Here is a 22,016-nt window from a genome sequence, read left to right as displayed (position 1 = left end):
TTTGTAGTCTATTAACTGAGCTCTGACTTTCAAACAAGAAATATTAGGTCATTTCATACAGACACTCTTGCCCAGGGAGTCGGGCCCCATGCAGAATTTAAAAGGTCTTAAAAACTCTGAAATCTTATTTGTTGAACACCTCAGAAACCTTGTTTATCAATACACTGTTTCTAAATCAGTTTTCAAGAGATGTTGCTATGCGATATAAATCTTAATTTACTGTGACAGAGGATTTTATGCATATGACCCACCTCTAATATACTGTAGGTAACATTTTGAGCTCAGGGGCCACATACACTTTTTACCACATTCATTTCAATTATATAATTTGCTTGTGATCTTTAGGGTTGTGTTTCTTTCTGCTCTTAGTTAAACCCACATACAAAGAAGAGGCACATACAAAAACAAAATATTTTATTCAATTTGTTCATTAAGATTATTATACATTTTTGCATTGAAACAAGCTTCATTTTGGTATGGTGAGTCGTGTGTGTCCGTCTTGACAAGGATCTTGATTGAATATGTCGAATGCTTCCATACTCAAAGACACACTTGGTTGTAGATTTTAGGAAATGTACATTTGCCTGGAATAACCATGTGATGAGATTAGAGCAAAAGTTGCATTAAAAAAAGGAAGACTGCTTTAAAAAAAACACATATGGAGACATTCCCAACTATACAAACAAGATCCGGCAGGCCTATGTTCTGAGAAGAGGTCAGGCATGTGTTTGAGAAGCACTTTTTGGTTGAGCTTTGAGGTGACATTTGAGATGGCCTTGCTGGTGATGAGCCCATATGTTTGTTAATGTTGTTATGTCTGTTTGGGTGTGTGCGTGTCTGTCTGTTATAATTATTTTGTGTGTGTGTGTCTGTGTGGAAGCAAACAGATGTGTATAAGAAGCAATGAACTGTATACGAGAAGATGTACTTGCAGCTGCTGTGTGTGTGTTCATGTCTGTGTTTGTGCTCAGAAGGAGAAGTATTTGGTGAACCACTCCTGCCTCAGCCCCTCTGTCCCCCTCGGCTCCAGATACGGGCCCCTACAAAACACAAGAGACACACACATACACTTGAGTATTAAGTTTCAGAACATTTTTCTTATTTTGAAAAAAAAATGGAGAAACACACCGAGTGAGGTGCAAGCATTAAACACAAATGAAAATGGGAAAGCTGCACACTCATAACTCTATTCTCAAGTCTAAGCAAATACAAACCAACAACTGGCTAAAATATGTATCGATAGCTATGACAAGGAAATCAGCACAAACATATCAAAGAGAATATAAAAGTGGGGGACACAGATAATAACTCCTAGTGGAGACAATTAAAATATATTCACATTAAATCCGTAAAAGAAGAATAACATGTTAGCTAGTTAGCTAGTTATAGTTGGATATGTGTGTCATAAGGGCTTCATTAGAAGTGAATGAGAAACGGAGTCCTAAACTTAATTTACGAAGGTCTCCAATATATTTTTCTTTGCTGCTGCAGACGGTAACACCGGTTGTAACTTTTCTTGCAGCTGATTGCGGGATGTCAGGAGACATTTTACATCTATAAACTACGAGAGAGATTGGTGCGACAGGGGATTGTGCTGCAGGAGGCTGTTAAATCATGTTGTGTGAAGTTTCAGTCAGCACCATCAGACCTGCAGCAAACATTGTCACTACCGCTGCTACAAGGAGGCTCATCGTGTTGGTTTTAGCAAAAACATAAAATTACTTAAAAGAATGAATTATTCTAAATTGGTTAATCCGTCCGTCCATTTTATGCAGATTATCTGAGTTAAAAATTAATTCAATTAGTTATATCTTTGGGGATTAATGTTATATAATGCAGGGAAGTACTGAAAAAATATGATATTATAAATTCTAGGCCATATTGTCCCTACTGGTTTTATATCATATCATTACATACTCACATGAAACAGGTATTAAATGGCATGTTATCTTCTATTAAAATATCTTAAAAAGCCTTAAATTTAATTTGATGAACTCTTACAGAAACCTTGTTAAAGATCAAATTAAAAAAGTGAAATTAATTCTAAACATCTATTCAGTTACTATGGAAAAAAAATATTTATAATATCAAAAATTACAAGGCAAAAACCACAAATCTAATACAAAATATACATAAACATATATAGACAAGAAAATACAATCATAACTGCTGTATCTTATTCTGTAGAAGGCAGTTTGCTGAAATGCCAGTCTTAGTAAGTTGAAATAAATGCATCAGTTATGACTGTGCAGCTTTTCCTTCTTTTCAGATGTGTAACATTACTACCAAGACATTAAAATGTCCATACCTGATTGATTGGGCCTGCAGGTGTGCATGGGGCTCCTGGCAGGAGGGGGACACATATCGGATACCAGTCTGCGGTGACGGGCAGACGGGGAGCGGGGCGGTGGGTGCTGGGGTTGGAGGGATGCAGGAGGTCCGGGATCTGGTGGAGCGAGAGAGGGAGGGGGAGGATTGCTGGCTGAGGGAGAGGGAAGTGTGCTTGTGTGGAAGAGAGGAGGTGGAGTAGTGGGTGGAGGTCTGAGGGTGGGAGGTGGACTGGTGGGGGAGGGTTGAGGAGGAGTGCTGATGGACGGAAGAGGAGGAGGAAGACGATGAGGAGGAGTGGGGGAGGAAGATGCTCCTGTCATAAGTACCGGCGCTGGGGATGCTGGTGACACGGGGAGGAGACTCCACACGCTTCCTCTGTCAGGAGCACACAGTGACACACAGGTGATTTTATGTTGGTCTTACAGTTCTCAAAATTTTGTTTCTAAACCAATACTATGTACAATGACAAAATAACATCCACAAAAATGTATATGATGCTCAGAATTATAGATATAATATGTATATAGATCAGATATCAGTTATTTATCTATATTCTCAGCTGAGATCGTGCTGTTGAAACTGGACAATACGTCAATCTGGAAGAAGAAAAGCAGATTTGTTCAATGTGCTGTCTGAATTAGATAAAAAGTTGAGTTTTGATTTGGAAGTTAAAAAAAGATATTGACTTTGTAAATATGGATGATCTGCAAAGTCTGTATCTGTGTTAGCCAAATGTAATGTAGTTAAAAGCAGTGTGATGGACACAGAGGGCACACAGCATTACGACACACTGGTGATCTGTCCAGTGGGTGAACTGGAACATTTTACTGCCTCGTGCTACAGAGACAGAAGTTGGCTTCAGCCCAGTGAGCCCTTCTGGCTGGAAGGAGGCTCGTTTTGATGAATACATAATGTGCATGAGCTGAACAGACAAACTCACCCTCATGGTTGGAGTGACGCTCCCGGGGCGGGACTTGCTGTCACGGAGCCTGAGGGTGCTGCTGTCCCCAGCAACGGGAGGGTGGAGCTGCAGCTGATGCCTCTCTTCCTAGAGGGAAGGAGGACGAGGAAGGACTTTCATTGGCCTTATTCACAGTTGGTGTTGTTGTTGTTGTTGTTGTATTAGAGTTGTATCTGGAGGCTGTACTTGTTTGCTAAGCTGCCTCACGCCACACAGATGGTAGACACAGCACTCTGGACACTTTAAAAAATGCAATTTTCGCCTACGCATGCATGACTGCAGATGATTATTGAAGACACAGTTTTAATGTGATTGGGTTTGAGTGGTTAAAGGAATGACATTTTATAAATTTGCCTTCACAGACAGTTTGAACTCTTGGTTACTGCACTGTTAACTGACTCCAAGAATTACTACAAGCTTGCCCCATGTTAGCTTACTGCTGTTGAAATTCAAAATATCTCAAACTAAGATTTATTCACTCACTATTTCTGGAGCTTTTGACCGTATGACACAGTTTTCAACTAGCGCCAATTTTTTTTTTAAGATTATTTTTTTGGCATGTTGTCTTTACTGGATAGCAACCGTTAAGATATAGACAGAAAACACAACAACAATTGTCTTGTTCTGTTCAAGTCAAAAACCCAAACACATTCGGTTCACAATGAAAGAAAACAATGAAAAGTTTCTCGTGTCAGAATCTGGGGCCAGAAAATGTTTGCCATTTATTCACAAAAAAATGACTGAAGCGATTGATTGATTGATTATCAAAATAGTTGCTGATGACGTTTCTGTAGATCAACTAATTGATTAATCAACTGATACATTCAGTTCTACAACTGAGCAAATGAATGGTCTTGATATGGTCGAAAGCTGCACAACAAGCCAGTAAGTGGACCCTGAGTGGAGGATGTTTTATCAAGCTCAGATATCATGACTTGTTTGGCTCGAGAGGACCTGTTCTGAGTCATTCAGCAAACGAACATAGAACAGAATATTTATTTCTTCAAACATTATAAAGGAGTGTTACCAGAGACACAGCAGATCTGGAAACGCAAGTATGTAAATTCTTGAAATGAACTACAGTGCCCATGTTCGCCATAATATAGTAACACATGCGTCTGTGTGACTCACTGATGTGTTTTCAATAGTTTGGGAGCTCTGTGGCACAGAGGATTAAGCTACATCAGGCTTTGAGTACACAGACAACACCTGTCAGTCGAATCAATTCATTATTAGTTTTGGTCTTTTCACTGGATTTGTTGACAATAAGAGAAAATACTGAATATCACCAGATGTATCAGTTAAATGAGCGTCTTCTGGAGTGATCAGCAGAGCAGTCCTGTGGGAGTCTGCAGAGTGTGTAGTGTAGTGTGTTCTCACCACTAATCGTTTAATGAGCTGGTCTCTCTCAGTCAGTCTCTCCTGGAGTCTCCCCAACTGCAGGTCATCACAGCGAGGCTCCCTCCTCCTGCACCGTTCCTCCCGCTCACGCAGCCTGCAGTTAAATCATATACACAAACACACATACTTTCTCACATACCTGCACTTGTGTTCACTCAGAGTTGTAACACGTCTCAACCCGTGTAGATTCAGTTTAAACTCTGCGTGTGCTACATTTCCGATGCGTCTGCTCTCTACTCACTCGTTCTCCAAGGCCACTATTCGCGCCTGCAGGTGCGTCTGGGCGCTGCTGTATTCAGACACCAAACTCTGCATCTCCTTCTTGTGCTCCCTCCTGATCTCCTCCACCTCCTCTCTCATCTTCTCCTCCTCCCGCTCCTTCTTCTTCTCCTCGTCCTCCTCCTCTTCTTTTACGTCCTCCTCTTTCTTCTCCTCCCAGTGTTTCTGTGACTCCTCCAGTTTCTCCATCTCCACCCTCAGTTTCTCCACTTCCTCTTTCAGACGTTGTGCTTCTTCTTCGAGTTGGGCGTCTCTCTTCTTCCTCAGTTCTGCACTTTCCTCTTCTTTCTCTTCAGTTTCAGGATTCTTCTGTATTGATCTGGGGATGGTAGATATAGAAACAAAAGGATTTAAAGGAGAAGAATGGAAATAATATTAGTGGCCTGTATGGCCTATAAAAACTATTACTATAAACAGGAAACAGTAAAGGCTGTTTGGTCGGTAAATGGCTGAGTCATTACTGACAGAAATACCTCTGCTAATTTATCCAGCTCATTACTAGGTCATTTCCATGTATGTCTACTCTAATGGGTCTAATTTACATATAGACCAGTAAATAATTAAGCTAAAACATTTAAATTATATTGTCGCATGTGCATTTTTTTACTCTACTTTTTCTACTTTAACCTACATCTGCGCAACCTTTTCAAAATATCTCAATAAAAAACAAACAGTTTGTTCTGTCCTAAATATAATAAGCAGGGACGATACAAAAATGCTGAAATTACATCAAATATAGCTTATTAGCCATAGCTATAGTTTAAAGTGTGTGCTGTCTTCTTTTCCCTAGCTGTCTTAAAATAATAGTTCTACATTTACTGTCTTGCTGATAGTTGACTAGAAGATCCCACTCTCATGACTGGACGCTAAACATTAAGCTATGGCTTTGTTCGACGTTAAAAAATATACCTACCAGCACCTCTAAAGCTCAAAAAATACTACAGTATATTTTTTTACTGGGCCTGTGAACTGAGCCAGGCTAGCTATTTCCCCCCTGTTTCCAGTCTTTATGCTAAGCTAAGATAAGCTAACAGACTGATGGCTGTAGCTTCATACAAACATGAGAGTGACATAGTTTCAAAAATTCCAAAAATGACAAACAACTTTAGGTTATGTCTACAAATTGGTAGTTTGTCATTAGCTTTTGTCCTTTCCACGTATATTACAGCTGCACTGATGAGCGGACAATTAATCAATTAGTAAATCAACCGACAACAATCTACTTTATAATCAATGAATCACATGCGCCATTTCCAGCATGAAATGTGAGGATTTTAGGCTTTTCTTTCTCTTATATAAGGGTACAGCTTGAGCCGCTGATTGGATGAAACAATCAATCTGAATACATCCCCGAAGGGTCCGGGAAACTCTGATTGGCATTTCACAATTTTTCTCACTGTTTTTCTGACATTGTAATGGTGAAAAAAATATCATCACATTAAATCGATAATGTAATCATTAGTTGCAGTCTTAAAGGATATCATTAAAGTTAAAATCTTTTTCATATTTATGCACTTCTTCCCTTACTTTTCCTTTAATTGCTTCTTGAGAGCTGCATTCTCTCTCTGCAGCTCCAGCACGGCACAGCGACTCTCATCCAGCTGTCGCTCAAACACCTGGTACTGGTTCTGCTGCTTCAAATCCTGCGTTACACACACACACACACACACACACACACACACACACACACACACACACACACACACACACAAGCAAGCATATAGTGAATATACATTGTCAGTTTTTGTACTGACTCATGTTGCTGCAGATGCAAACGTACTGTGTTGGCGTAATCCCAGAGGCGTGGAGAATTTTATTTATGTGGTGGATAATGATATCAGTTACCAAGTGGCTGTGATTTGTTCGTGTGTGCACACATATTTGAATATGTTCAGTTGTGTGTGAGATACAGGTAACCTAAGTGGGAGACAGGTCTTAACAGAGAAGAGAAAGAGAACATGTGAGTCTCTATGTGCACTCTCCTCCCTGTGGGATTTATATTCAACACTGCGGTCGTCACAATGTGTGTCTGTGTGTTTGTGTGTGTGTCACCTGTTGCAGAGCCATCATCTGTGTGTGTGCCTGTAGCTGGGCCTGTAGGTCTTCTATCTGCTGCATGTGTCTCTGGGTCATCTGTCTGCTCCACTCTGTGTGCTGTTGGGTTAACTCTGCGCGCTGCTTATCTGATCACACACACACACACACACACACACACACACACACACACACACACACACACACACACAGAAAACAAAATCAATGTGGCCCACTGTTACAGGTACCCTTCTGCTGTTGCCATGGTGAAGTGTATCCATGGCAATAGCAAGTTCACTGTCGAATTTAAAATCTCCATGTGTACATCACTGTGTGTGTGTGCAGTTGCTCATTTGTACATGCAGCTGTGCATGTGTTTATACACAGTGTGTTACTGTGTGCATGTGTTCATGTGTGTGTTTGTGTGTTACCTAGCTCCAGGTGGTTCATTGTCTGTAGTCTGTTCCTCTCAGACAGCAGATCTTCTTTCGCCTGTCTCTCTAACGTCTGCAGAGCCATGGCGTGACTGTGCCTCTCATCAGCTAAAGACTGGGTTTGGGGCTCCTCCAACACATTAACACACATTTACAAAAGCTGCATTCTTTCGGCTCACAAAAAGACTGTCTTTCCACTAAGATTTTTACAAGACACACACATATACTGTATGGTGTGTGTATGTTTTATAGATAAATGCACACACACTCACAGAATAACAATTTGTTGCCTCTCCTCTCTGAGCTCTCCAGCACTATCATCAAAGCTGCTAAATTATTAATCACAGAGAAAACCTAGGAAGGGGAGTACACATGATTTTTGAAAATGTGTGTGCAATCTTGTGTACCTGCAGCAGCTCCCTCAGCTTTTTGTTTATCTCCTTGGTGTCTTGGACCTCCTTCCGCAGCTTGTCAATTTCGGGGTTGCCGTGGCAATCATCTCCCTGGCCTGCCTTCTTTTTCTCCACCTGCATTAGCGAAAAATCGTGAGCGAAGGATTTGAAGGCTCTGTGTGACGTCAGAGTAATTTCAAGATGATGAATTTGCTGCAGGCATTGAATTAAGTGTGAGATGTCGCTTTTGTTTTAGAATATAACCACGCCAACAGCTGGTTTCAACACATTTCTTAAAATAAATAAATAAAACAAAGACTTCATTTGTGGACTCAAAACAGGCTTATGGAACTAATTAAAAGAGCACTTCAGCGATTTAATGTTGTATTTCCATAACGTTGGGGGACACAGAAGAGACTGATTTCTTTCTGTTAAAAAGCCATGACATTCAAGTGATATGATCAGGCTTATTTTATCAGACATCATATAAGTTTTCACAGGCTGACAAGTATTGCCAGTATAGTATAGTATATTATAGTATAGTATAGTACCAATAAGTATCATGACTAGTAAACTGATATTGATGTGTAAAATCGGTTTTACCATCAGTTTTGACAAGTCAGACATAACCTTATAACCCAAATGAATGTGGCACAGTCACAAGGCAGCTTAATACAGAGAACCATATCTGATCCTCAACGTGTTGTTTTGACAACTATTTGGCAACAATTTTTGATAGTCCGTTAATTGTTTTAATCATTCTCGGGAAAAATGCCAAATATTTGCTTGTTCAAGCTTCATAAATGTGAGTGTTTGTGGTTGTAGTGTGGTCATATCTGATGGTAAACGAAATGTCTTTGTACTGGAGTGTTGATTGGACAAAACCAAAGGTTATGAGAAGATCACCTTGGCCTCTAATGGGTATTTCTAATGGGTATCATTTGACTATTTTCAGACGTTATAAAGAAAAAAATGATTAATCAAGAAAACAATCTTCCGATCAATCGATGATTAAAACAACCATTAGCTGTAGTCGGCTACTAAGAAATGAAAGCAGCTGGCACGAGCGGTCGTGGCTCAAGGCCACCTATCCTCAGTCCCGTTCTGTTGGAGGTTTCTTCCTGTTGAAAGGAAGTTTTTCCTCTCTAATGACAGCCTGGGTTTCTCTCTATAATGTTGTAATGTTTTGACCTTACTTTGGCGCTATACAAGTATTTTTTCAGCTATTTTAATAAAGTGAAATCAAAATGGCAAATCAGTCTGATTATCAAGATATAATTACATTCCTAAAGAGAAGACCAACAAGGCTGTAAGTGCTGAGACCAAGGCTAATTGATAACTTTTTATAATTCAGTTTATAAAGGAGATTTACCTCGGTCAGTTGACTCTGCAGCTCAGACATCTGGGTCTCCAGCTCCTGCTCCCGGTTCTGCCATCTCTGTTCACTCTCTGCAACTGCAGCATTCATCTCTATCCTGAACTCTGCTCTGAGACGATCCTCACACTCTGCCCTGAAGGCATGAATCAGAACGAGACGGGAGGAAGAGTTAACCTACATGCAGAATTGCTATTTATTTCTTCTTGCCACACAGTACTGTTTGGCTGTACTTGAGAAGTGCAGTCATTTTTATGGTGTCTTGTTTTTATTTTGCTTCCACCGATTATTTTTTATGAAGTTTTACATCTAGTAGACAACCTGTGGACGGCACTAACCTGATTATTTCCCTCTTTACTTAATAACTTAATTTCCACATAAGTGATAAACCTGGTTTGCTTTGTCATATTAAAGGATTAATAGGTGTCTGACTGTAAGAAACCTGTATATCCTTCGCTGGACTTCTAACAGTTTTCATAAATATGTGCCTTTGTATGGAAAACACCCCAGAACTGGAAAGTAAGTATTGTTTGAAAGATGCATTATCGTTGACCATTCAAAAATTAATCAAAAAGTAATTTAAAACACAAAAAGTAATCGGCTGCAATAAAAAAAATATGTGTATGTTCATATGTATATATGACTATATGAGGCAGGACAGACTAAATCCTCTTTGCCATTAAGGCAAATGTTTACTTGAGTTGTGATATGGATTTAATTTTTACTGGTAAATTGATGTTGTTTTAATCTTATTGCTGCAGTTAATTTCTTGTCTTGCTCTGGACAACACACATCACACCACACATTACAATAAAGCTCATTAAAATTAAACTGAATCGAATTGAAGCGAGGAAAACATGCTGTAGGTTGCTGTGAGCCGCAATTTGAACGATTCGCTTCTCAACTTTGATCTTCTCTAGTGATCATTTAGGAGGAGGGCTGGGGGAGATCACAAGCAGAGTCAAGGCTTTGTAATGTAAGCCTAAGCGGTTCTGGCAGGTCCGTGTTTATTCCGCTACCTGATCCGGTCCTCGGTGTGCCGCTGGCTCTGCTCTAGAAGGCTCCTCTCCGTGCTCAGTCGGCTCTGTTCCAGGACTTTCTCCTCCAGCCGGTGTTTGTCAGCTCTCAGGGAGGCTATCTCTCTCTGCTGCCTGTCCCACTGCTTATCTGCGTCCTCCTGAATCCGAGCAAGTCGACTCCGGGTCTGATGAAGCTCTTCTTCCAGACGAGAGCTGTGCGGTCCACACGAGGGTGCAGCTTCGGGCGTCACCTTGTCTTTCTTCTCTTGCTGTTGGATGGCTGATTCCAGCCGACAGATCTGAGAACGCAGAAACACTTCACATATTACAAGTGTTATAACTGATAATAGCTTCATCTGATATTATTTTAGCTAATAAAAGCATATTTTGACCTCTGACCTCATTAGTAGCATCTTTGAGTTTTGTTCTCAGCTCCTCTCTTTCCTTCTCCAGCCCACTGCGTAGCTCCTCACCGGTTCTCCTCTCCTCTTCCAAACGTGCACACACCTTCCAAGAATATTCCTCATCAAAATCATTATTACATTAACAATTTATCTTCTTTTCATCACTTTAACGCCACCATACTATCATTTCCTTATTACTAAGCCTAATGAATAATTAGTCATGATGAAGTGCACATTATAAGAGGGCTAAAAGGGCAGGCAATTATGTGATAAAATCTCTTTATATTTCTAGATGTATACCGAGAGAAAAAGATTTTCATTAATCTTGCTCTTGTGGACCAGCGGTTCCCAGCCTGGGGGTGAGCAATCCCCTCCAAGGGGTCACAAGATGAGTAACAGAACAGTAGATCAGACAAAAACATTTATGCTCCATGTTTTTTTAATACATTTCTTTTCGTGTCACTATAATTTTCATCTGTTTAGGCCTTTAAAACTTAAATGAAACAACTCTTTGGTTGGCATGGTCATAACCCTTAAACATATGCAGCTGCTGACAAGTGACACATATAGACATTGCTTTGTTCTTATGGGGTCACAAGCTGAAAATGTTTAGAGGAGGCACAGTAACCTGGTTACTGTTCCCCTTCTGCCCTAGCCTGATTTCTTCAAATTCAAGAATAACAGTTTCTTTTATCAGGTTCATAAATTAAGAAAAACCTGCTGGACAATCCTGATTTTTGTGTATGCTAAACAAGGTGTCAAACATATTGTATATGTGCATCACACAAATTCAGTGCAGGGAAAGTGTTACTGCCGCAGCTGTGTGACAGGACTCATGGCGGTTCATCTCTGTCTCCAAAATAATTACATCCAAAGTCTGACTGAAAGTGAAACTAAAATAATTAAGCCTGTATGAGCTGGCTGCCACAGCTGAACAGCAGGCTATTTTTAAAATTCTGATACAAGTGCACACTACGGCAAAACTGTCCTCTTTTGCTACAGAGCCTGTGCTCTCGCTGCACTGTCAATTCAAAGAGAGTCCAAAGAAAGAAAAAAGGAGCAAAATTCTCTTCAGGTTGAGGTGTCAAATCATTAATACTAATATACTACATAATGTATCACAGTCTTGGTTTAGGATCATAGTTGTTAAACATACAGGATCTACAAAAATATAGAAATGCAGGTTTAAGATTAGTCAGGTTATTGCTGTACATGACCTGATTTCTAATCTGGTTCCTGTGTGCATATGAACACAATGAGTGCTATAGATGTACTTCTGGTAGATGTGCTTTTCTGATCTGTGCCTCAAAGTTACTATTTGTAGAGGTGGTTACCAGTTAAATTAAACCCCGCCCCCCTGACAGATGCTGACCTCTTGGTTGGTCTTCTTCTCTGAGCTCAAAGCTTCTTGGACGCTGTGTAGTTCGGCTGCGTGTCTCCTCATCACCTCCTCTATTGCCTTCCGAACCTGCTCCTTCAACCGCTTCCTGTCCTCCTCGGCCTTCTCCACCAACCTCTTCTTCTCCTCCTCCAGCTTCTGCTGCACGTTGGCTCTCTCCGCCTCGACCTGCTCAATGTTCTTGTCCAACTGGGAACGAACACGAACCCTCTCGACTTCCAGTTCTTTGCGCTGTCGATCCACCTCTTCCTCCTTTTCTCTTCGCAGGCGCTCTTTGATCTCTTCCACTTCTTTGTGCAGCCCTTCCTTCTCCTCCTCTCTCTCCCTGCGCAGTCTGTTTCTATCCTTTTCCAACTGATCCTTTTCTTGCTCCCTCTCCCTCTGTAGGTTTTCTCTTTCTTTGTCTATCTCCTTTTGCAGTTTGTCCCTATCATCATCTGCATGCTTTTGGATGCGACGCAGCTCCTCTGTCTGGGCTCTCACCATCTCCGAACGCAAACTGGACAGGGCCTCAGCGTGCTATAAACACATAGGACATACAACCAGTGGCCACTTTATTAGGTACAACTGTTCAATATAACAGCACAGCCTTAAGTTGTACATTTACAAGTTCATTATGTTCTGTTTTTAGTGACAGGGTGTTGGAAAATAAACTATAAAACTAGTACTAATAGGTATGCACATGTAACTGCACTTTCTATTCAGTATGTGTGTGTCTGCGTGTGTGTTACCTGGCGTATCTGCCGGGCATGGTCACTATTTCTGCCACTACTCTGTAGTTCCAGCTCTCTGTTCCTGCTCTGCAGACGGCTCACCTGGCTCCTCAGTTCCTCCACCTCAGTGCACACACACACCTCACAGCCTCCGCGGTTCAGCAGCTCCTCTGACACACATAGAACACACAAGGCAAACACCAAATCAACACCAACAAACGCCCGAGTAAACACATACGCACACACAGACATGCATGAGCAAGTATTGATTGATTATGCATAACAGAAGAGAGGGAGAAGGGAAATACTGCAGACCAATACCGACTGAGGAAGGGCAAAAATCAAAAATCATTCTCATGCAATAAAAAAAAATTCAGGCTGTTTTTGCTGACTGGGTATGATGACACTTTGATGAAACTGTTTGCCATTGTGGAGGATGAATAATGTGTGTTTGTTGCATTTTCTGTATATATTATATCGGCGCAAGGCAAAAACTTGATTAACGCTGAGTCAGCATGAATAATGGAAATACACTGAGCTCAGCTGAATCTCAACAACGTGAGCTTTCTCCAGCAGACAGGTGAGACGACAGGTGGACAGGCAGACACAGACGGTGAGAGGCAGACCAGACGACTACCTGCTCTGCTCTGCAGCTCGTCTTCCTGCAGCAGAAGCCTCTCCTTGGCGACCGCCAGCTCCTCCTCCGCCCGTTTAGCCACGCCCTCTGCCTCAGACACACGCCTCCGATCCAGCTCCAGCTCCTCCTCCAGGTCCTGGAGGGAGTGTGGTGCGAGGGCAGGTAAGGAGGGCGACGCAGAGGAAGTATTGTGGGTTGGCATAGAACCACAAGGGAAATAGAAAAGAAAAAAGGAAAAGACAGATGAGGGAGAGAGAGAAGCCGACAGCAAATTTGACACAGATAAGGTGGAAGGAGAGAAAGAACACAAGTCAGGGACGGGGAGCGCAATAGAACAAAAAAATGGGGGATGAAATGTGGTGAGTCAGGAAGCTATCTCGCACAGCTGTGAGCCTTTAATGGTCTGCTGTGAGGGCTTATGTCAGCTCTGTGCCAGCTCTCGTAGGGCTTCTTAATGCTCATGCGTGAGGTGGTAATGGTGGTGGTGCAGCGAATCTATCCTGCTCAAACTACTCATTAGCAGATAGTTGGCAGTGGGAATAGCACTCAGAGAGGGCAGCCTGTGGTTAGACAAGCAAGATCCCCCCTCTCGCCTCTCTCTCTTTCTCTGCCTCCACCTCGCTCCCTCCTTTCCCATCAACACAATCCTTAGCTGGGTGCATCAGAGACGGGAAGCTAGAAACATTTCAATTTCCCTCCAGGTTGCCTTTCCCAGCACTGGATCCTAGTTTTAGTATGAGTGAAAACATTATAGGTGAGTGTGTGTATACCTGTATTCGCTCTTGCAGTTTCACCGTGTTCCTCTTGCTCTCAGCCAGCCTCTCCAGGTGACTTTCCACCTCTGCTTCAGCCCTCTTCACCCTTTCTCTCAAAGCGCTGTGCATTCCTTTCTTCTCCTCCTCTTCCCTTTCCTCCCACCTCTGCCGCTCCTCCCTCCATTCTGCCTCCATCTTCTTCCTCATGTCCTCCTTCTCCTCGTTTAGATCATTTATCTTTTGCTCCCATCGCTCCCGTTCCTCTTTCACCGTTTGCCTGTTCTTCTCCTCTGCTCGATCCCTCACCTCCTTCAGTGCCTTCACCTCCTCTAAGAGTGCTTTTACTCTTTCCAAGTCCTGACACTCTTCTGTTTGTCTCTCCTCCTCTTCTTTCTTTTTGTCCTCATCTTCTCTTTGTCTCTCCTCTTTCCTTTTCTTATCCTCATCAACAGCTGTCTGCAGCTCCTCACATTTGGCATCCAGCTCCTGGATCTGCTCCTCTGCCTTCTCCAGTTCTTTGCTCAACCTCAGGCTCTCCTCCTGGGCAGCGCTGATCTGGACCCTGGCCTCCTGGAGCTCTTCCTCTGCTGCCTGGAGCCTCTCCTCAAACCTTTTTCTCAGCTCCACCTCGGTTTCACGCTCCCTCTCCTCTGCCTGGATGCGGAAGCACTCGAAGTCTGCCTGCACCTGAAGGCACAGAGGATGACATGTTCCACCCTGCACTTGCATATGAACTGAGTGGTTTATGAGTATACATCCCTGTTACTGGGTAAGTTACTCAAGGCATTGATTCAAATAAATTATGTTATTTCTCCCAGAAACAATCTTTGGTCTAAGCTGGCATGATAATCCCATAGTCCATGGATATTTCATGGGGGCACATTCATATTGCAATTACCCTGTACCATTGCATCTTTAAAATGTTGCACTCAGGTTTAGCAGCTGCACAGACCACTGGAGTGAAAAGTGTGGACAGTGTGTCTGTAGAAGATTTGAAAAAAGGCCAAACTGTGGTCATAAAGGCCAATTAGCTGCAATGTTGTGACATTCAACCAATACTCCGTATGAGGCAAAACATCATTACCAGTACTGCACTGTCGAAACCACAAATTCATCTGTAAAGATGCTAAACCTTTATTCAGCTTGTCACTAAATTAACAAGATTCATAAGTAAATTTTAATATTAAGTGAGGTGTCCTGGAAATATGATATATAACCTCTTCCTATGGAGTTTCCTTGAAATAACTATGTTTTTGGGTTATTATACGGAAAATATGAAAGCTAAGGTCAATTTAAACCCATTCATTCATTACTCAGTCATAGTTGTGAGCTTCATTCTCCATGCTCAACACTGACCACTGACCAAAATTTAATTAGCAATGAACTGTAATTAATTAATTAAACACTGTCTCCCTATAATCAATATCAAACTACAATAAAGTTCTTTACAGGAAATTTCTTGGAAATTATTAGAAAATAATTCATAAGTCACAGCCTCCGACATTTAACAAGTCTGTTACTTTGGATATCTGGACACTTCTGAGGATGTCGCTGTGCTTATATGTTGACTGGAACTGCATCAGTGACAATAGTCCACTCTAACTCTAATGTATTCCTTCTACTCTTAATGTATTCATCTTGTCTAGCCCATTTTCCATTGTGTTTTCTCACCAAAAATACAAAAGCAATTTGGCCATACTTGTCTGCGCAAAACAGAGCCCAAAGACTTCTGTTGTTAAAGGGCTACTCATGTATTTGTTAGTAGGTGTTTACAGTTGTTTTTTTTATAATGAACTCAATGCACATTTACCTACCTGCTCTGATTCTGCAGCAAAAAAATGACAACCCAAAGAGGAAAACATTTCTCTGATGACAAACACGGCAGACAGATGAGCAAGGCCAAACATTTCAAAATAAAAGTTTATGGTCTGTGTACATTTTTTATCTCTTTAGTTGTTAAGATGCATCTTTTTTCCCAAAGAGCTCATAAGAAAGTCATGTGGGTATTTATGACTCATGTTGATGTTTTATTGTGGTGCACAGAATGTAAATAAGGCATGAAGTGCATGAGGACTGGATAAAGTCTAAACTAGGTTGACTGTTGTAGGTCACATTAGGGCCGGGTTTGATTTGCTGCTCCCGCTGGGAGTTTACACATTAAATTACAGCAATACAGCATGCCCTTGAATGAGGTCAGCTCATCTCATGATCAGGAGGGTAAGAATGCACACCCCTCCTCCACACACACACACACACACACACACACACACACGCACTCACCTGGGCTCCAACTCTCTGCTGCTCATCCAGAGACACCTGCAGTTCAAGGAGGCGTGTCCTCAGCACTGACCCCTCCCCTTCATGACACGTATCCATCAAGATGCGGTGCAGCTCCTCGTGATGGGCTTGGCTCAAGGCCTGCAGAGCCGCCTCCTGCTCCTCATTCTTCATGTTCAGAGAGTAAATCACCTAGAGAGCGTCAACGACAGACAACGGGACAATTGTTCACATTCATGCCCTAACGATGTGAATTTTGTAAAAATGTGTTTGGCATCTCACTGATCACCACCACTGCCCTTGACTGACACTGAATTAAGGCAGTATCTCCTAATGATGTACTTCCTGGAGTCTATGTGCCCCAGAAATTGAGGATCATGGTGTTCTGATGTTCATTAATTACTCTTGTTCATCATTAAGTGTTGTGTTCTTGGTTCAGCCTGCTGTGCCTTAGCTGGGCATAACTGATGCATTTTTTTATAAAGCCAATCTGTGTCTTTGCTATTATTTTCTGTCTGTAAAGTAATAAATTAAAGCCAAAACAGCTGATTTTTTTTGAGTTTAAGCGGACTAATAGACTGACAGATTGTTCGCCCTTTGATAAGAAAAGATTACAATTGGCCTATAATGTAAACCTCCTCATTTGATTTTTAAGTACATATTCAGTATAAAACAGTTATTTCTCATGGACTCTATTTGGATTTTATTCACTGTTTAACTTTTCTTATCCTTTTATGTGACTGACAGGATTAAAATCAGTATGATATTGTATGGTAATAGCTTATCTTCAGGTCCTTCTTAAGAAAAAAAAGCTGACCTGGTTACAGTTAACAACCTCTTGGATTCAGATGATTCACTGATGCATCTGAGCTACATCACAAACAGAAGGAAAACTGACACCAATACTAGTCCACAAACATAGACATTCTGGAGCCAATATTTTGAGCTGGCAGCTTTATGAAACAAATGTTGAACTGAAACTGACTGACGTGGAAACACAATCATCTCCAAACACAGCTACAAATGTTAAACAACAACACTGTCAAAGTGTGTGTATCTAGTGTATCAGAGCCAGTATATAGCGCGGCTTTATGCTGTGTTTCTCCTGCCTGCCAACATGTGTGGGGTCTCTGTCCCTCTTCCCCATTTAGACTGTGACTAACGTGAAATATGGTCTGTTTCACCCCACTATTCACTTTACCCTCTACGCCATGTCTACAGTGTCATCATCCACTCCTACTGACCCTGACGTCTCACTTACCCACTGGCAGAGGTGTGTGTGTTTGTGTGTGCACGAGCATGGGTGTAAGCAGGGGACACATGGGCTCATATTTTACCCAGACGCCTCTCTGTCTGCAGCACACAGCTGGCACTGCACTGCCGGACATTCCCTCAGAGAGAGTGTGTGTCTGCGTGAGTGTGTTTTTATATGTCACAACCTCTCTCGCACACACACAGACACTTGAATGGCCTCAATATTATCAGTCACCATCAATCTACGATGTATTTCCTATAATCCAACACCTAATATCAATGATGGATGTGACATCTTCCCAAATCCTGGTAACAAACTCACTTCTCTCTTTCCTGTCAGTCAAACACTTGTACTGTATGTCACGCTGACTATTCAATCACGTCATAGTGCATGAACTTTGGCTCCCAAACTATGACTCATGACTCAGAGGAATGAAGGTGACTCTGAATCGAGGGCAGCCTCTGTGTGTGTGTGTGTGTGTGTTTGTGTGCGTGTGTGAGTGCGCGCTGTTCTGTACTTGGCTGTCCTCTTTGGCCAGTTTGAAAGTGAGAACAAGGAGAAAAGAAGGGAAATATAGCAGGAAAACATGTTTAGATCTACACCCATAGTCCTCAAACCTGGAGGCCAGGACCCCCTGAGGGCTCACACGATACACTACATGGCTAAAATTGTATGCATACCTAAACATTACATGCATATATGATTGCTGTATCATCTTATTCCAAAACCATGGGCATTAATATTACTGCTATAACACTTCCACTCCTCTGGGACACTTTTCATTCAGAGCATTAGCGATGTAAGGCACTGATGTTAGGTGATAAGGGCAGGTTTCGTTCATGTTCCAATTCGTCCCAAAGTGGATAGATGGGGTTGAAATCCCTTTCTTAATGGACCTGGTTTTCTGCATTGGAACATTTTGAAAGATGAAAGGTCCTTCCCAAGGCTGTTGCCACAAAGTAAGAAAGAAATAAAAAATGTAAGACATTAAACAGCCTACAGCCTAAAATCCATGTTGAGATTCATGAAACTTTAGTGAGATTCCAGATTTCAGTGTGATAAGGTTAGGATTAAATGTAGTGCCTCACTTTGATTCAGCTTTTTGGGTGTAAATTCTTAAGACTCTTGGCATGGCAGCTTGGTCAGAGAGTGGCGAGAGCTTCTTGCTACTGTAAATCCTGCCTCAAGATCCTCATATTGATCCGAGCAGTCGATAATGTTATTCATGTATCCTCACAAGCCAGTGCCCGTGCTTATTGACAATAACTTCATAGTCAGCAAAGCATGAAATTAATATTCTGTCTACAGTGTAAAGGAGAGCTGAGACAACGCTGTTGAAACAGGAGTAAGATGTACACTGAATGGTTGGTGAACAGAGGAGAGGTTAGGCAAAGAGACAAGCAAGCATGCACACACACACACTTTCTCTTACACCAGCCCTCCCTCCCCCACACACACACACACACACACACACACACACACACACACACACACCTCCACATATATCAAAGAGGGTACCGGGTGTGGTGGATTACAAAGCAGGGAACATTGTGACAGTGTAAGCTAGATAAGTACAGGAAATCACATAGACAGAATTAGAGCTGCCAATCAAAAGAGTGGGTGTATATACAACACACACAAACACACACTTTAACATGCTGCTGTTGATCTCTGTGAGTCATTCAAAAAAGACTGCTCTTCTGTATTCATGTGGGGGTGTTTGTGTCTGTTCGCGCACAAGCTTATGTGAACATTCACAACAGCTGGCCTGACATGGTCAGCTCTCACTTTCTTCCCATTGGCTTGTTCCGCCATGTAAACACACTCCGATGTGCTACTGGTTTATCTTTAGCAGCACCCATTCAACCAGAGCAGACCAATCTCACTGGTAGCGAGGGGGGGTGAAGAGGAAGGGGGAAGGGAGCTGTGTAAGTCAAGCATAAGTATGGATGGGGGAGTGGAAGAGTGCAGGACAGACAGACGTGAGGATGTGTGTTAAGTACAAGTGCAATACTGTGTGTGTGTGTGTGTGTGTGTGTGTGTGTGTGTGTGTGTGTGTGTGTGTGTGTGTGTGTGTGTGAGAGAGTGCGTGCGTGTGTGTCAGCCTCCATGCACACATGAGAGTTGGTAGGGGTTATTAAATATATAAGGTTACTACAGCTGACCCATTTCTCGCTTCCTCTCCACTCCACACCCCGTCCCAAAACACTCAAATAAACCATGTGTCACATGCCCAGCGTCCCAAAGCCCAGCGATAACGCTTACACCACCTATCGGATTTGATGATTCTTATACTTCACCAGAGCTACGGGTTTCGGGTTTATTTACTGTGGTCTTAGAAGAGCTAAAGCGGGTTGGCAGGGCTTGCATAAAGTTTCAAGAGAGAGAAAACAAGTCCAGGCTTTGGAGGAATATTAGGATAGAGGGAGCCGAAGGGGCATGAGAGGTAGAGGGACTAGGCTGGCAAATTTCCCTAACAAACACAGACACAAGTGCTGACCCCTCATCTGTGTCATCTTTGTTTGTCTGTGCCTGTGTGTCTATGTATGAGAGGAAGCCGTTTGAACAAGACACACAAATAATACTGCACCATGTATTGCATTGCACACGTGTTCCTGGACACTCATACACACGCACACACACACACACTTACAGGCTACACAGAGGTGAAGTCATAAGGGAAGAAGGAAAGTGCACAGTCATCAGTAATTGTCATAGCTCAACAAGCGACGGGTCATGCCCTGCCTCTGTAAGCATTATTGTGAAGCACAGAGAGGGAGAGTCCCCATATAGCAATTCTTACAGTATGTAAAAGCAGAGCAGATACAGCTACTGCTGCTGCAGCTGCCGAGCATCCCTGCCTGCACACTGGTAAGTGTGCATGCACATGGACGAAGACACACAGCAGGATATGTTGGAACTAATAAAGACATAATTATAATCATGACCAAAATCATTGATTACTCAATGAATGCATTCATTATAATTACAAATAACTATTCAACCATTTGCTGGATGCAGCTTCTTCATTGTGGGGTTTTTTCTGCTTTAATCCTTGTCATATCACTATTAATTGATACCTTTGGATGCATTTTTTTTTGTCTGTTGGTCAAACAAAGAATAAGAATTTGAGGCTTTGGCATTTGTGCAATCTCTGCTATGAAATGTGCAATTCTTTTCATTTTTAACTGTGATTGATGCATGGCGAAGATAATGCACAAATCAACTGATTATTACATCATTGTTAATTGCTGCCCCAATAGGTTTGGCTGTCAAATTGCTGAATATCTGCAGCCTACACCTAAAGCTCATAGTGATAGCTGATGTCTGATCACTGTCAGTCACGAAGTCGAATAAACCCAGCTCCAAGTTTTCCAATCCTTATCCCAAGAGATAATGATGATTTGTAACAATACTGCCCATCTTTAATGTTGTTAAAGCCCGTATGGGCTGTCTATATCGTATTCCTACTCTATACTTCTCTTAGGTTATTTCTTCTTTATCCGCTATAGATCCATTTTATAGACTGTTTCTATAAGCATTAACATTCTTGCTGTGACATCTGTTGGTGTACTACCTGTAAAATACAGTCATCACAGGATAATTACAGGTCGCCTTTTTCAGTGTGCAATTATGTTACAGTGCGATATGGCAGATAGTGAGGCAGCCATCAGATCGTCCAATCAGCCTGACTGATTCAGTGACAGCGCGTCCGGCGGCGCGCCTCTCGGTGTCACCGGCAGGTCTTACCTTGGTAAGCTGAGCGATCTTCTTGCACATCTTGCTGTGCATCTGGTAGTCGTACAGCTCCTGCTCGATGTTCGGGAACTCTGCCGCAGTCCCGTTAACGGTGGAGCCCGGCCCGGGGGGCTGTGCAGCCTTACCGGCGCCTGAAGCCATAATGAAACCACCCCCCCAGGGGAACTTCCAAGACCGGAGGATAGTCAGAAATGATCCCGCCGCCTCTCGGATGAAAATTCCCACCAAAATCGTGTCAACTTTTTACTCGTGCATCTCATTCCTCTGTCGGTAGACCCGCTCCCGTGAACAGCAGCTCGAGCAATTCGCTGGAAAACATTTGTTAGTAGATCGGCGGGGCTCTCCTCGTGCGTTCCGGTTGCTGCCCCCCTCTCCCACTGTCCGCCCGGTGATCGCGGAGGTCACACACTGGAAGTCCATCGGGGACGCGCTCGCGCCAACCGACCCTTCCCCGCTGCCAACGGATATTTTTTTCTTATTCTAAGGGGGAGCGCTCGAGGATGAAGGCATACAGTCCAACCACCTGTCTCGCGGCAGGGGCGGAGAGGGGCGTGTGTATCCTATGGAACATTACCGGAGACAGCTCGAGAA

At 42.4% G+C, this 22,016-nt stretch overlaps 1 protein-coding gene across 2 annotated transcripts; it reads right to left on the bottom strand.

Moving 5' to 3' along the window:
- Positions 1–397: 397 nt before the first annotated feature.
- Positions 398–22,016, bottom strand: fam184b (family with sequence similarity 184 member B). Of its 2 annotated transcripts, none has more exons than XM_023418485.2 (18): positions 21,417–22,016; positions 16,415–16,603; positions 14,150–14,821; positions 13,380–13,515; positions 12,761–12,912; positions 12,003–12,548; positions 10,626–10,733; positions 10,227–10,525; positions 9,205–9,343; positions 7,848–7,967; positions 7,438–7,570; positions 7,025–7,155; positions 6,500–6,615; positions 4,935–5,291; positions 4,673–4,787; positions 3,272–3,379; positions 2,309–2,706; positions 398–1,040 (listed from the first exon to the last, which is right to left on the bottom strand). In XM_023418485.2, exons 1-18 carry the CDS (start codon positions 21,564–21,566, stop codon positions 968–970), a joined length of 3,942 nt encoding a protein of 1,313 aa, XP_023274253.1. In that variant the 5' UTR covers positions 21,567–22,016; the 3' UTR covers positions 398–967. The 2 variants fall into 2 exon arrangements, with proteins under 2 accessions (XP_023274253.1, XP_087033285.1); XM_087177159.1 differs by having other exon boundaries at positions 7,438–7,567.

The sequence above is a fragment of the Seriola lalandi genome, unplaced genomic scaffold (genome assembly GCF_002814215.2).
Source record: "Seriola lalandi dorsalis isolate HSWRI2012SDOR001 ecotype SW California unplaced genomic scaffold, Sedor1 jcf7180002054582, whole genome shotgun sequence".
NCBI lineage: Eukaryota > Metazoa > Chordata > Actinopteri > Carangiformes > Carangidae > Seriola > Seriola lalandi.
This window is presented reverse-complemented; position numbering and strand designations above follow the sequence as displayed.

Coding starts and splice junctions, on each gene's coding strand:
- fam184b (XM_023418485.2), bottom strand. CDS start 21,566: ATGGCTTCAGGCGCCGGTAAGGCTGCACAGCCCCCCGGGCCGGGCTCC. Junction 16,604..21,416: donor AGATCGCTCAGCTTACCAAG/GTAAGACCTGCC, acceptor GACGCTCTCTAG/GTGATTTACTCTCTGAACAT. Junction 14,822..16,414: donor AGCAGAGAGTTGGAGCCCAG/GTGAGTGCGTGT, acceptor CTGTGCCTTCAG/GTGCAGGCAGACTTCGAGTG.